Raw genomic sequence first — 15,595 nt, 5'->3', positions numbered from 1 at the left:
CCCACCTGCGGCCCCGGCGCCGGCCCCGCTGCCGGCCGGTTCCCCTCAGCTCCGCTCCCGGCGGCGGCGGCGGCGCCCCCTCTGCCCGGCGGCTCCCCCACAGCGCCCCCTGTCGCTTCGGAGGGCCAGCGGCTCAGGCGCCGCCGGGCCCAGGCCTCAGCCCCGGGTTACCAAGGGCCGAGGGGCGGGCCCCGTTCCACACCGCCCTCAACGCCTTGGCCCCGGGCACGCTTATAAAAAAAAATAACCCGTTTGCGGTGCAGAAGCCCTGGAACCTCATCCCTGCCCCGGGACTCCGGGCCGCCGGGCTCCCCGCCCCTTCCCCGGGCGGTGGGGCGGGAGGAAGAGGCCTTTCCCCGTCCCCGCAGCCCTGCCACCCACCCCGTGTCAGCCCCGGGCAAGGCTTGCAGCGCCGGCTGTGGCCACCAGGTGGCCACCCGGTAACATTTTACAAGCCTTTTTTTTTTTATTAAATATTTTAAAATAATTTAAAAATAAAGTGTAGATCACATATAGAATCATGGAATCGTCTGGGTTGGATGGGACCCTTAAGATCATCGAGTCCAACCATCAGTCTGAACACTGCCAAAGCCACCGCTAAACCACGTCCCTCAAGCACCAGCTTTACCCGTCTTTTAAATGCCTCCAGGGATGGTGGTTCCACCACCCCCCCGGGCAGCCTGTTCCAGTGTTTGATAACCCTTCCAGTGAATAAAATTTTCCTAATATCCATCCTAAACCCCCCCTGGCGCTGCTCGAGGACCTTTGCTCTTGTCCTATCTCTGGTTACTTGGGAGAAGAGACCAACTCCCCCACCTCTCCACAACTTCTTTTCAGGTTGTTGCTTGGTGCCTTTTCTCTCCCCTTCCCACCCAGCTGCAGCCCTGGCCCCACCGTGCCTCTTTGCCCTGCAGCACCCGTCGCTCCTGCTCTGAGCCCACCCAGGAGTGCCCCACGTCACCTGCGAAGGTGGCACCAGAGCAGCCCCACGGGGCACCTGCTCCTGGCTGGTGCTGGCCGAGGCCCATGAGCAGAATATGGCTTGTTAGCAGCAGGGTTGAGGCCCTGCCAGAAGGTGGGAGGCAAAGATTCAAAAGAAATGGAGCAATCCAACCCAGCACTGCGGAAGAGACCAGGCAAGGTCCAGGGAGGCCTGCAGGGAGCCCGTGCTGCTTTCCTGGCAGCATTCCCTTGCTATCTGTCTTTCCAAGAAGGGAGGAGGAAGCTTACTCCAGAGCATCTCGGGGTGATTGCGCCATCCAGGATTTGCCCCAAACAATAGCAGCTGCTCCCAGGCAGCAAGTGGGGAATTTCCCTGGCTGAGGTGGTGTCAGGCGCGCTGGGTCTCTCCATTCTCACAGCACCTTCTGTTGCTGGTTCCCCAGTGCCTCACACGTGCTCCTCTGGCTTGGAGAGGGGGCAGGGAAGGGTGGTGAGCTGAACAACAGAAGGGAAGTGGAGATAACCCTGCCGTTTCTGCTGCTTTCAGCCTGGGGGAATCTAAAACCCAGGGAAGACCCATGCCCTAAGTTTTTTAACACCCGCCCAAGCCAGAAGATGGTGCAGGATCTTTCTATCCTCTTTACAAAAGAGGAAACCACGGCATGGCAAGGCAGTGAAATGTCAGGCACGACAGCAGAAGCAGGGATCCTCAACCTGGTCTTCCAGCACCTCCGATGCTCTGTCTTCAGCCCTGATGCCAGACACTCATGAGGATGGCACAGGAACAGAGCACCAGGCTGGGACACCCCAGCCTTGGCCTTGAGCACATGAAAGGCTCAGCAAGCGGGGAAGCCCCTGCGCTCTTGCTCACCTTCTGCCGAGCGAGGGAGGGTGCAGGACCCGAGGAAGCTGCAGAGCTGGGGAAGCCCCTGCAGCTCTCACATGCCTGGGCGCCCCGGGGTAACGCTCAGCCTCCCCACGCAGGGTGGGTTAGATCACATGAGACCGTAGGCGCCCACAGCAAGAACAAACCTTTATTAGAGTGAGCGTTAACCCTTCTCACCCCACACTTATTCTGATGGCATCCGGGGGTGCCAGAGGATGCTTCATCCACCGTACAGCACGAAAAGAAGTCCTCTTTTCCTCCTTCCCCGGGTAAGCTGGAGACCCCCCACAAGTCAGACCCATGGCAGCGAGGGGAAATTCAGTCCTGCTGAGGACACAAATACTAAAAGAAAAGCCTCCCCTGTGTAGTGTTCATAGCAACACCTTCTTTCCTCCAAGAAGGCAGCCTGAGGCCAATAAAACTTTTCCAATGAGGGAAAGTGTCTCCCAAAGTGTCTCTGCTCCCACTGAACTGCAGGCAGGCAAGGTCCCAGCAGGCAGCAGGGCAACAGCGCAGAGCGAGGAGGCAGCCTGATGGGCCAAAGGAGTCCAGGAGCTCATTCAGAGCACACCACAGGCTTCCCCGAGATCTTCAGGTCATCGAAGGGCAGCAAGGCGAGGAGCTGCAAAGGCCAAGGGTGCAGAGGTGTAAGGATCCAGGGTTGTGTCTCCACTCAGGGCTGGGGTAGGGGCCCAGAATTTCCCCCCCAGCCCTGCAGCCTCCCACCTCCCCAGAGAAGTGCCAAGAAACCCTGGATGGGCCTTCCTTAGGGCTTGAGGCAAGAGGCAGTCACCCCACAGACCCAATGCCTGCACCCTATGGGGAGGACAGGCATGGCTAGAGCCTCTTCCTAGGAGCTCCCCCCAAATCACCCAACTCCAACACCCCCCAACACGCTTGCAGAGCCACAGGCTTCCCCCTGCACAGACTCACATCGTCGTTGCCATCAGCCAGGTCCTGGGCTGTCTCATCCTCCATGTTCCTCAGCAGGGTGTCAGCCCCAGAGTGTGAGAGGATGGCGGCGATGGCAGCATCCTTGCGGCCCACGGCCAGGTGGAGCGGGGTGCACCCGTTGTACATCTGGGCGTCCACGTACGCCCCATTGCGCAGCAGGAACTGGACAGCCCGGCGGTTGTGGCACTCCACAGCCAGGTGCAATGGGGTCTTCCCGCTTGTGCCCTCCTGCAAACCGCAGACCACAAGGGTATGGGTACAGGGTCCCCTCAGACGGGCCCCGCAACACCCACCCGCACCCCCTGACAGGGTTCCGAGGGTGCAGTCCCCACCCTGACTGCTGTCATGGCACCCAACAGCCCCTCAAGGACCTTTCCTCTCTTCTCCCTCAAAATTCAGTGCCACCAAGTCCCATAGCAGTGCCCGCCCTGAGGCCAGAGGGAGTGCCCAAGGGAGCCAGGCACCGTGCTCAGCCTTACCCGAACATCGATGTTGGCACCGCTCTCCAGCAGCAGAGACATCATGGGGATGTTCCCCTTCAAGGTGCTGATGTGCAGGCAGGCCAAGCCTGGGATGGGGATGCAAGAGAGAGAAACACAGTCAGCCCGGACCACCCCGAGGCACGCCAGCCCTGATCATAGAATCATAGAACAATCCAGGTTGGAAAAGACCCTCGGGATCATCGAATCCAACCATCTACCCTACTCTACAAAGTTCTCCCCTACACCATATCCCCCAACACCACATCTAAACGACTCTTAAACTCATCCAGGGATGGTGACTCAACCACCTCCCTGGGGAGCCTATTCCAGTGTCTGACCACTCTTTCTGTGAAGAATTTTTTCCTAATGTCCAGTCTAAACCTACTCTGTTGCAGCTTGAATCCATTCCCTCTTGTTCTATCACTAATTACCCGTGAGAAGAGACCAGCATCAACCCCTCTACAATGTCCTTTCAAGTAGTTATAGAGAGTGATGAGGTCACCCCTCAGTCTCCTCTTCCTCAAACTAAACAGTCCCAGCTCCTTCAATCGCTCTTTGTACAATTTGTTCTCCAGGCCCTTCACCAGCTTCGTTGATGCTCCTGGATCCCAGCATACACAACGTACGGTCTCTGCCCCAAGCCCTCCACCGGGCTGCCCCCAGGTCTCACCTTGCCAGTTCTGGAGCTGCAGGTCCTGTTGGTGCCCGTGGGTCTGCGCCGTGCTCTCCGGTGGGGCTGAGCCCTGCAGCAGCTGCTGGGCACACTGCAGGTGCTGCTGCTCGCAGGCCAGGTGCAGCGGCGTGTTGCCGTTGCGGTCCTGCAGCCCCGGGTTCACTCCCTTGTGGATCAGCGCCTGGATCACGCTGGGCTGCTCCAGGTACACGGCGAGGTGGAGCGGGGTCTAGAGAGAAGGTGGGGACAGAAATGAGCAAAGAGGGGGGGATGCCCAGCAGGACACCAAGCGTGATGGGCCACATCTGCCTATGGGAGCCAGCCTGGTGGCATGGGTAGGCTGTTGCACAGGAGCCCATCCCTGTCCCAGGATTAAGCATGCCTGACACCAGAAGGTGCAAACGACCTGCCACTCCTCACCCCCCTTCAGCTCAAGGATCACCCGTAGGGGCAGATCTCACTCTCCCAGGTTATCTACTCTGCCACATTCAAGCCATGCTTGCTCCACCCTCCAGGGCTGTCTGTGATGTCCTGGGGCCTCGTAAAGGACCCCTTCACCTTGCCATGCTGGGAGCTGCCACAGCTCTCTCTCAGGGTACCTCCCAAACCCTTCTTCCCCTCCCTGAAAAGAGGCTGCTCACATGGGACCTTCACCATACTCTGGAGGAATCGGGTGGAGGGTCCTGAGGAAAGGGTAAATGGATTGGGCATCTGTCTAGGGAGCAGCCTGCAGCTGCCTTCCTCCCATCTTCTGCCTATCAAATCTGCATACCTGGAAAAGATCATTTTGGATCTCCAGCACCTCCCTGGGCAGCTGAGCAATGCAGCAGAGTGCCACAGCTGGGACGCAGTGGATAATGGCCAGGTGAACCAACCTGCAGAGGGGATAAAGGGAACAGGAGAGAAAAAAAAGAAAAATGAGTCCTGAGTGCCATGCTGAGGAGCAGAGATCCTCCTCTGCTGCACGGAGGAACAACCTCCTCCAGTCCCATTCCCTTTCTACCAGCTCAGAGCTCCTCCATCCTGCCCTCTCCCCAAAGAAGCTCGGCAGCAGGGCAGGACAGGAACATGGCCTGAGGCTCCCCAGGGCAGTCCTTCACTCCGATCCCCATGGGAAATGGACTCTCCTGTCCCCGCTAAACACTGCAGGGGCCTCCCTCAGACATCACAGCATGCATGGGGCTTGGACACGGCGCTGACCAGAGCCAGGCTTCCAACTGGGACAGGACCAAAGAGCCTGGGATGCATTTCGCAGAGCCCAAGGGCTGAGTATGGTGGCTGTGGATGGACGTCTAGGCTCTAGCAGCTGCCCGGGGAATTCCAGTTCCCCACTGCTGGCTGTGCACTGCACTTCTGCTTTCCCCTCCACGAAGACAAGCAGCCAAAGCCAGGCAGGAGCCCAGCATCAGTCCACGATCACCTGTGCGGTACAGTCCCTGTGCCAGCCGGTCTGCTGGCCCACACCGATTTCCTCTTCTCTCCCCCACATCCTTCCCTTTTGGCACTGCCGTGGCAGGGCTGGCACGCAGTCTGCCGGCACAGAGGGACACCAGGGGTACAGCCAGAAGAGCCTGGTGGCCAGCAGGATGCTCACATCCTCAGGATCGTGGCACCCACAGCCATGGGGTGGCCAGGAAACCTGGAGTCCCCCAGCCCAAGGAGAGGTTTTATTTCCAGCCGGGTCTGACACCGGCCCCTGGCACAGTCAGAACAGAAGTGAGAGCACGACGGAGGCAAAGCTGAGAGGGAATTTCCAGTCCCCTCTCTTGAACTGCTGTGTTCCCAGGCCTCCCTGCACAGAGGGACCAGCCACTTGCCACAGGGCAGCTTCCTCGGGCCACCCCTGCCCATGGCAGGCAGCAGGGAGGAGTGGGCAGCAGCAAGGAGCAGGCAGGAGCTCCTGCTCTGCAGAGCAAGGCAGGCATGAGCTGAGCCTTCTGCCACCTCCTCGCCACCATGCTGGGACCTCTGGGTGGCTTTTGTCTTTGGCCGCGATCAGCTCCAAAGCAAAGGCCAGGCTCTGAGCAGGCTCGTGGCACCCATGCTGCTTGGCGGAGGTGGGCAGGGACAAGGGCCGGAGGGAGCTGTGCCAGCCCCAAAAAAACAACCCGCTTGCCAGACAGCCCAGCTTCAGGATGCCACCTGGAGCGTAGGGGATGGACATCATCCCTTTGCAGGTGAGAAGGCAAGACCTGGCCCTGAAGCGCTGCAGCAAAGAAGCAGGGGTGGGACTGTATTCTTGCCAGCTGCAGCAGGGACATGGATGTGCCAAGGAGCCCAGAGGCCAGTCCACAAAATGCCCTTTATTCATCTACTCCCAAGTGCTGCCCAAGGGTTGAGCCAGCGCCTGGGACCCTGGGAATCCTCAGCTGAGCCCCAGTTTCGGTGGCATAAGAAAGCCAGTTCCTCTTCACCTTCCCGCCAGGCGGGAGACTGACAGGAGAGAGGCTGCATCCGCGGGGAAGCCCCGGGTCACGCTGCGACAGGGAATTCCCCGCTGGAAGAAGAGGCCACCCACATTTGCCTCCACACCGCCGTGGGGTGCCCCCTCACCGCCGGTGATCCCCGGGGCAGGGGAGGGGGCTGCGGGCCAGGGCTGAGCAGCCCCACAGGCGGGGTCTGGCTCCCCTCAGAGGACCATGGGACAGGGGCACAGCCCAGGTGGCCAGGCCAGGCTAGCTGGGGCAGGAACGAGGGGCAGAGCTGGGGAGCCAGCTGCAAGAACACCCCTTGCCTCGGCGGGCTCTGACTGGCCTGGGGTATGATCCGGGCAGGGACGTTCCCTGCTGGGTTTTGCATCAGGCCCCCGGTCCCGGCGGTGGCACCTGTGCCGAAGCGCCCTGTGTCCCCTTGCAGGGACAGCCCCGGTGCCTCCAAACCCGCTCCCAGGCACCACCTGCGGGAGGAGGCCGTGGGATCTGCCTTGTTCAGGTACGGCAGAGATAAGAGCAATTGGGCAGGGGACTTTCCAAGGCAATTCGGCTTGAACTTTAAACCTCCGCTGCTTTCACTTTCCAGAGCAAGGCTGGGCTCCCGGGGGAGAGAGCAGCGCCCGGGGTCGCGTCCCACCGCAGCCAGCCCCCGTGCCCCCAGGAATCCCCCCGGCCCTTCTGCCATGACCCACGCCGTGCCTCACTGTCATGTGGGGACAAGTGGGGCAGTCACTCAGGGGACGTGGAAACCCCAGGCAGACCTCAGCCACCGCCGGCACCTCGCTCTTCCTGGGTTGGCTTTGCAGCTCAATGAGGCAGCAGAGCCGCTTGGGGCTCAGCTGATGCCAAGCAAGTTTGGGCATCTATGCCACAGAGGCGATGGGGGTGATTGTCCCCACCTGGCCAGAGCCCAGGCTTTCACCTTGAAGCTGGGGCATGCCTGCTTTGAAGAACTGCTTCCCCTCACTCCCTCTTCCTTCTCCACCCAGGCAAAGCCTCCTCCCGCGCTTTCATTTCTGCATTCGTCCCTCTCTTTCCTCATTGCCAGCCCTCAGCTTCCTGAAACAGCTGCGAGAGCTGTGAGCTATTCAGAGGAATCGCGGCAAGGCCATGAGGCTGGGACGAGCCCAAGAGCATCTGTGCACCAAAGCACTCTGTGCCACAGGCAGTGATGCCGACCTGGAATCAGGATCGCCTCTTGAACCCGGGAAACCTCCCACACCCAGGAGAGCTGAGGCACAGGCATGGTGCCAATCTCCACTTTCCTCTGGCCAAGGCCACAAGCACAACTCTCTCTCTCTGCCACAGCAGCCACACGGTCCAGCCGCTGACAGGCTGCTGCATGCTGGCACCCGGCAGTCACAACTGAGACCCAGAGCCAGGGCACGGTGACAGAGAGACACCCGCTCCCTGCCAGACACCCCTCCTCACCCGGCCACAGTCTCCTGCACCTCTGCTGCAGCACTCCTGTCTCCAGCCACAGGGGCAGGTGCCCAAGGGGACTTTTGTAAAGGGTAACAGGGAGTTTTGGAATGGGCAGGGGAAATGTGGCCAGCCAAGGCACACAGACTGCTGGGCTTGCTGTCAGCTTTTCCACTTGCTCACCAGCTCCATCCTGGCACAAGGGGACTCGTTAGTGCTCTGAATCACAAAGGTCCCACAGGCACAGGCCATTTCTGGCACGAGGTGATCTGCCCATCATCAGAGTGATAACGATCTTGGAGCAGAGAAGTCAAGGCCATCCCTGAGGATGTCCTCAGGTCTGAACACGCAGCACTGCCATGCCCAAAATGGTCCTAGTTCAGGCACACAACACCCATTTCCACAGTGCTGTCCCAGGCTTCTGAGTGACCTCAAGTGCCCAGTAGAAGAAGTGCCCATGTCTGAGGATGCCTGCAACTGGAGGCAAGGAGTGACACCCAGCTCTGACACACAAGCAGAACTGATGAAGTCCCACCAGTTCTCTGGCTACCCTCTTCCCTCCCTCTAGAAAAGGGGCTGACCAGCAGATGCCCCCTCAGCTGTGGAACAAGACATCCTGTTCTCACAGCAGCCTCTCCCTTCACCATCTCACCCCAGAAGCACCCAGGACAAGGCATCCAGCATTCAGTAGAATTTGCTTTGACTAATTTTTCTTTCTCTCTAGATAAGGTCCCTGTCTGTAGTGGGAACAGTTTGCTCCTGGCTCCTTATTTTGGCAGAGCGGAGCAGTAGGAAATCATGCAAACAATTCACACAAGAGAAACTTGTTCAGCGGAGGAAATGGCCCCAGCAGCAATTGAGCGCAGAATGAGGGAGGAGGAAAACAGCAGGGGAATTCCACGCTTACCCTGCTCTCCTGTTCCAGCCCCGTAACTTGTTAACCGCTTCCTCAGCCATCAGCATGAACCTCTGCCAGCAGGCTCAGCAAGCACAGCTCCATCCTGCCCTGCAGCCCTCTGCCAGCCCAGCCCAGCTCCCTTCCTCCCTGCATACCAATGTGATGCTGCCCGGCTCCATAAAATTGTGCCAGCTTCTCTCTGGCAGCTCCAGGGGAGCAGCAGATCCCAGCCGGCTGTGAGCTGATCCTCTGCTCCAGCCGTAGGTCTCCTGTTCTTCAGGTTTCATCTCCCCTTCCCTGGGCAAAGCCCCTTCAGCCACCGGGCAGCAGCTGCTTCCCAGCCTGCTGGTCCTGGGGCCACAGGGATGGGTGCGAATCGATGAGGAAGCAGGGCAGGCAGCCTCCACCGTTCCTGTGGTGCTCTGCAGAGTGTCTGGTCCAGCTGTCGGTGTATGAGGGGTGCTCGAGGCTGACTGGCAGGGGAGTCATTGCAAGAGGGCTGTGGGCACCTTGTTTTAGAGTGAGGTGAGAAAGGACGAGGAGGTGGGTAAATGAATGTGCCCCCGTTCACCCACATACTGCACCCCTGGCCTTATATCCTCTAGACCCTACACCCACGCATTTGAGCATTTTGCTCCATTTCTGAGCTGGTGGTAGGTCCTGGATTGCAGAAACCCTAAACATCAGATGCAGAACGAGGGGTCAGTCCTGCACTACCATCACTGCAGAGGTGAGCCAAGTCGGGTCAGCCCATCCCAGGAGGACAGAACTGGTTTCACAGACATGGGCCAAGAAGCAAGATGAATGATTACAATAAGAGCATCCTGAAAGGTCCATCAGCCGTGGCAACTCCATTTCAAATGAAGTAAATTCCCATTCTTGCCCATCAGGAAGAAAACATGTTCTACGGTTTCCATGCACACAGAGATATCTTAAGGTCAGCTTCTTGCAAGAGGACAGTGCCTGGACTTTGCCAGAGTCAGTACAATACACCCTATCAATCATTTACAGCCTCACGCACATACCCTTGCTGCCTCAGGATTTTCTTGTAATGAGGCACCAGCCGTGGGTCTAGGATGTCTCAGGGTCCCCCTTCAGCCCTGCATCTGCCCCAGTCAGAGGGGCTTCCCATCTCCGGGGCGTAGAGAGCATCCCACGCAGCTCACTGAGAGGCACCCAGTAACCACTCTCACAGCTCAGAACCCACAGCCTCTCTTCCTACACAGTCACGTCTGACTCCTCTTTTATCCACATTGTATTAAAAAAGAACCCAAACCAACAAAAATCAAAACTTTCTTTGTTAATTTAGCTGAGCTCAACCCTTTCCCAGCAGCAGCCAGGCCTGCCTGCAGAGTGCAGGGAACTGAAGCCCTTCCTGCCTCGACTGCTCTGTTACAGCTAGGCATCAGGCTCCTGCATCCCAGGACATGGAAATTTCCAGCCATTCTTTCTCTTTTTTTGTGTGCTGAAGTTCCCTGTGCCTCTCCCCAGCTCCAAGGCAAACTTATGCAGGTGGAAAGTCTGAAGACACTTCCTCCAGGCCAGGCTGAAGTCATCCAAACAGCGAAAAAAAAAAAATAATCTCTTCTTGCCTGCACGATCTCAGAGGGCTGCCAGGACTTCCCCATCTTATGCCAAGGCTGTACGTGTGTGACCCCTGGGGCAGCCAGCAACTTCTGAGGCATCCAAAAGGAGCCTGTGCAGAGCTGCCTGCCCTTAGAGGGGCACCAAGCCCTCCCCACTCACCAAACTCCTGAGCACACACAGAAGAAGAGCCAAGAGGCCAGGCACAGGGACCTGGACCCAGCAGGTTCCCTTCTCCCTCTGACCAGCCCCATGTTAGGACTCATTTTCTTCTCTGCCTCACAGTGGTGGTGTACTAGGGAGCAACCCAGCATGGATTTGAACTTCCCTGGCAATCAGGAAAAGAGCTTTCAAAGCCCCTGTGGAAAAACCAAGAGCATCCCTCCTCGTTAACTACAGCCATCCCGCTGCTGGGCAGCCAGCAACAACTCAGCCCAGCCGAGCAGGGGGCTCCCAGCACAACCAGCAACCAGGTGCGCTCTCTGCATCAGAATTCTCTAATCTTTAACCCTTTTCCTAAAACTGTGGCTCTCCAACCCTCTGCTTCTTTTTCCTTCTTGCACAGTGGTTTCCCCTTGCTGTCACACGTTGAGCGCTCCCCCCGGGGTCAATGCTGGGATCCAGGGGGACACCAAGCAAGCAGCCTGAATGGGGACAACCTCCATTCCCCTGCGTGGGGACCATCGCCAGCACAGGGCTACACAAGATGGAGGGGTTACAGCTGGCACACGCCGGTGAACTAGAATAGAAGCAGCTCTTGGGCCCACAAGATGAGCCTTGGCGCTCAGCGCCTACCCAGGCAGGCAGGGCTCGGTAGGGAAAGGCCCCTTTGCTACCATCCCACGGAGGAGAGCTCAGAGCATCGGTTCCCGCGGGGCCCCGGTTTTACTCAATTAACTGTCCCCAAGCCCTTGTGAAGGCATCTCAGCCCACGAGTCACTGGCACGTGATTTCTTATCAGCAGACGGGGCAGCACTTGTCTCTGGTGGAAGGAGGAAGTCAGGCTTCCTCCCCTCCCTCCCCGAAACACGCACTCAACCAAAACCCACTCAGTCCCACTTTCCATCTTGAAGGAGGCCGAGATCTCCCTCCCGTGATTGAGCTGGGGACCCCTGACCTTCACCCCCGCAGAGGACCTGTGCTGCTTTGCATCCGGAGCCCCGTGCAGAAGATGGCCACCCTCCTGCAGAGGCACAACCCCCAGCCTTTCGCAGAGGGCCCAGAGCAAGACTCCATGCACTCTACCCAGCTGCCCAAGGGGCCCATCACCGTGGCATCAGGTACCGACAGCCTAAACTGCATGTGGCCCAAGGACCAGCACGGGCAGGAAGGGAAATGAGTTTTTAAGTTTAAGACAGAATATATAGTCTTAGAGGAAGCTCAGCCTAACTTCTCACACTGATGAATCAACTCTGCCTCTCCACAGCTGGCAGAGGTGGCCATACGCCCAAGCTAACAGGGAGGGTTTTCCCTTGTGCTGGAACGCAGCAGGGGATCCCATCACACCCCATCCCACCCTGAAGGAGCTGGTTCCTCACCTACCCCTTTCCCAGGACACTGGACTCAAGAATCTGCCTGGCGAGGGCAGAAAGAGGGGGTTTCCTCAGCGAGTCCTAACAAAGGTTGAGCTCGTCCAGAGGCCGGGGTATGGCGATAAAGCTGCCTGCAGCCTGCTCAGAGCTAGCCATGCCTGCAGCTGGAAAGCCCCTCTCTTCACTTCCATGCACAGCAGTCCCACAGGGACTCAATTCAGCAGAAAAGGAGCTGGTTTACATGGAAGAGCCGGATGCTTGGGGACCATTTGATTCACAAGGAAAAGACAGATGCTTGGAGAAGACTGCTTGAGCTTCCATTCCACCCTGCCACGGAATAAGCAGGAGAAGTACCACTGCCCTAAGTGCACCCATCATCTTCTCCCTGTTCCTCATCCTTGATCTCTCCTGCCACGCCAGCTCTGCTCTCTCTCTCAAGGACTGATGTGCTGTAGCCCAGACACTGCAGCTCTGACTTCCCTGAGGCAGAGGGACCGCCGATGGGGAGGAGAGGGTGTGTGGGGGTGTGTGTGAAAACGGACAACTGAGACTTTTGCAAATGATTCTTGGAAGAAGGCACCCACACATTTCACTGGCCATCACACCCACATCTCCCCTGTTGGCCAATTTCCTTCCTCCAGAAGCAGGACCCCTTCTAATTTTGAGCACAGGAAGAGCCAGTTTTAGCCTCATTGCTTCACCCTGCCTGGGCTAATGCTTCTCTCCTGCGGAGGCAGGCAGGAACGAATCCAGGGAAGATCCTGCTGACGCTCCAACTGGCCAAGCACGTGCTCCTCGCCTCTGTCTCCACCTCATACACTTCCCCCACAAGCGGGAGGCTGACCAACAGAGCCCCCTCCCAGGGAAACTTCGCGGTGACATGGGTGGGCAAGCCCAGGGGAGCCATGGATGGACAGCCAAGGCTTCTGCCAGCTCCCTTTGTGTGAGCCCAGTGCTCCTCTCCACTCGGTACCAGCCAGGGCGGCTGGGGAAACAGGAACTTCTCGGCCAAAACCCCTGAACTTTTTGTATTTTCAGAATTACAATTACAGGAAAGTGTTGTTGCCCACGTCTTCTGAAATGTAATGATAGTACGATTTTAATTCTCGGCCTGGAGATGTTTTGTGGCAGACATTCAAGCAAGGCACACAAGGAAATGTGCAGCTGACAGAGATGAAAAGAAGCCGATGGGTTTGTCTGGCGGGATGAAAGGGATGCAGCCTGTGGCCACTTGATCTCTTTTCTCTGGGGGACCTCGTGTCACCAGATGAGCAAATGCTCCTTAGACTCAAGCAGTACCGGTGGCGGTTCAATGAGTCGCTGGGTGCTCTTGAAGTCCCCATTTGCATCGACCGGAGTGGTGGATGTTCAGCATTTCTAAATATAAACGCCGCCTACCTCTGCCGCAGGGTCAGGAGGAGAGACAGGAATAGCAGAGGCAGAAATTCACAGCCTCGCCGCTCTAACCACAAGAATAGTGTTATTTTCCCCAGCGCTGGGAGCGGATCCCAGGAAAGCCAGCTCCTGCGCAGACATGGCCAGCTCGGAGCTGTACGAGCTGCACCGCCGGCAAACTTCTAGCTCCCTCCCTCCCTCTGTACAGATTTCCTGTTCCGAATTGCTCTGTGAGCGAGAGAAAACAGAAGAGCGACTGCAACCATTTGGAGAGCTCTCTGAGAACCTCTCCTGCCTTCCGTAACCAAGGCACCACCAATTAATGTTTCCCTAGTTAATGAGATGCTTGCGTTAGGCTCTGGCTAAGCGAGTCTGACAAGCAAAGGGCTCAGCCACCTTACAAAACAGCCCCAAGCAGCAAATGCATCTCCAACCAGCTGCATCCTAAAGAAGAGCAAGCAGCGAGCCGTGGGCACTCCACAGCGGGCTAACCCAGGGGGGTTTTTTTGAGGCATTACTTTCACAGCTCTGCTAAAAAGACCCCTGTGTCTCTCTGCGGGTACCCTGGCTCTAGCGTTATGGCTGGGAAAGGTGGTGAAGCTCCTCCATGCTGTTGAGCCCCAGAGCCAGCCTGTAGATAGGACAGGACTAGAAAGCAGCATCCAGGCGCCCGGCTGGGGAGCGTGGGAGGCTGGGTTTAGTCTAACCTTGCTTGCTGTGAGACTTCCAGCCAATCCTCAGAGCAGATCCCACAGTAAGCATTAATGAAGTAATTAGCAGATGCACAGGCGCCTAACCAGGAAGTAAACACTGGGGCTGGCTCCCAGCTCATCTTCAGCCTCAGAACCAGATGTGTGCTGCCAGGCGAGGACAGAGCCCCCTTGCTGCTCCCACTACTGAGGATACGTGCTCGCTCGTCTCAGTGCCTCTTAGTTTCTCTTCCTCTCGCACCATTACCCAGTATTAAACTCCAGCCCAGGTTTGGGGCAAAGCTTTGCCCTTCTCAGCTGCGAGCACACTTCGCTCGTGTTCTGTGTGTGCACTCATGATGAAAACCTTCCGTTGAGGGAATGTATGACAGGAAAGAGCCGTGATTAGCTGAAGGCAGTTACCAGAAGCCAAACCAAATACCTCAAGTGTGATGCCTCTGCCTTTGAGAGGGCATTACGGATGTGGGAAGCCCCCCCTCATTAAGAGAAACACTCTTCTCTGTCACAGAGGCTCGGGAGGGCAGCCCTGTAGCGGGGAGTGCATTACAGCTGTGATGAAAACCGCGGCTGCGCAGGCGGGTTGGCAAACCGAGGAGATTTCCACCTGAGAACAAATAGTTCTTGGGTTGCTTGGTCTGTGGCCCTGACACGGCCATCTCAAGGTCTTGCTCTGCACAGCCAGTCTCGTTTTGGGTCTTGCTTACACACCATCTCATGCAGCCAAGCCTTCCCCATTGGGGAGGAAACATTGCATTCTCTGTGGAGGAGTCAGCAGGGGGGCTTGACTTGCTCCCACACCACCTTCCAGTTGCTAGCGGCCCCAAAGCAAGTACAAGTTGGCTTCCTACAGAGAGTCTGCTCTGTGCCATGTTGCCGGGGGTGCCTCTCCCTGCTCACTCTGCTGGACCTGGCTCGGGTACCCCACTGCTCACCCACCCAAACCCACTGCCGGTGCCAGGCATCCGTGCACAGCGCCAGGCGGGAGACTCTCAGGACCTGGGCTCCGGGAGCCCTTCACGGCCCGGCTGAATGAGCGCTCGCTGGGAGAGGGCTGGGGACCGCTGCAGATAAAGCCCGGCTTATCTCCAGGCACCGGCCGGCAGCGAGGGGCCAAGCCCGGGGCTGGGGCGGGTGGTCCCGGCGCTCGCAAGCATCCCCCGGGGAGGGAAGGAGGGAAGGAGCCGCGGTCACTTACGTGTCCCCGTCCTCCGAAACGTAGGTGAGCGCCTCCAGCTGCTGCCGGCTGAGCCCCTCGGGCGACGGCGGCGGCTCCTCGGCGCGGCAGGCGGCCGGCAGCCCGGCCAGAGGCTCGGGTCAGCGGCGGGAGGGGGGATCTCGGCGGCGGGGGCGGGGGTCTCCCTCCCGCCCGGCAGCGAGCGCAGCGACTCGATGCCCGAGTCGCACTGCCCGTCCTCCCCGTCCCAGCCCGCCGCATCCTTGCGGCACTCGCCGCCCGCCGCCCGCGACATGGCTCAGCGCCCGCCGCCCGCCCGCCCCGGCCCTGGCCACCACCCCGACCCCGGCCCCGCCGCCGGGGGGCTCATGGCCCGGAAAGCCAGCCAGCGGCGGCCGGCGCGGAGGCTAAGGCGGCGCGGCTCCTCCTCCTGCCCCTGCCCGCACTGACTCAGCGGCGCCCGGCCCCGCCTGCCCGGGATTCCCCCCGCCGCCGCCGCCGCCCCGGCACC

General features: G+C 58.7%; 2 protein-coding genes across 3 annotated transcripts in view; both read right to left on the bottom strand.

The window, feature by feature from the left end:
* Positions 1–357, bottom strand: part of SLC35B2 (solute carrier family 35 (adenosine 3'-phospho 5'-phosphosulfate transporter), member B2) — a 6,635-nt gene extending 6,278 nt beyond the window's left edge. Inside the window, exon 1 of one of the 2 annotated variants that reach the window (XM_014951120.1) lies at positions 3–357. The gene's annotated coding sequence lies outside the window, so the exon portion shown is untranslated. The remainder of the gene's footprint in view (positions 1–2) is intronic. The other variant, XM_014951121.1, reaches the window with a different exon arrangement.
* Positions 358–1,960: 1,603 nt separating this feature from the next.
* Positions 1,961–15,484, bottom strand: NFKBIE (nuclear factor of kappa light polypeptide gene enhancer in B-cells inhibitor, epsilon). Its single transcript, XM_014951122.1, is given in 7 exon segments — positions 1,961–2,450; positions 2,762–3,010; positions 3,262–3,350; positions 3,935–4,166; positions 4,710–4,812; positions 15,106–15,222; positions 15,225–15,484. Coding segments are annotated over 7 exon segments (1,011 nt in total). The 5' UTR covers positions 15,380–15,484; the 3' UTR covers positions 1,961–2,384.
* Positions 15,485–15,595: the final 111 nt, after the last annotated feature.

Source organism: Calidris pugnax, unplaced genomic scaffold (genome assembly GCF_001431845.1).
Source record: "Calidris pugnax isolate Ruff unplaced genomic scaffold, ASM143184v1 scaffold24, whole genome shotgun sequence".
Lineage (NCBI taxonomy): Eukaryota > Metazoa > Chordata > Aves > Charadriiformes > Scolopacidae > Calidris > Calidris pugnax.
The sequence above is the reverse complement of the archived record's forward strand: the minus strand, read 5'-3'. Positions and strand labels throughout refer to the sequence as shown.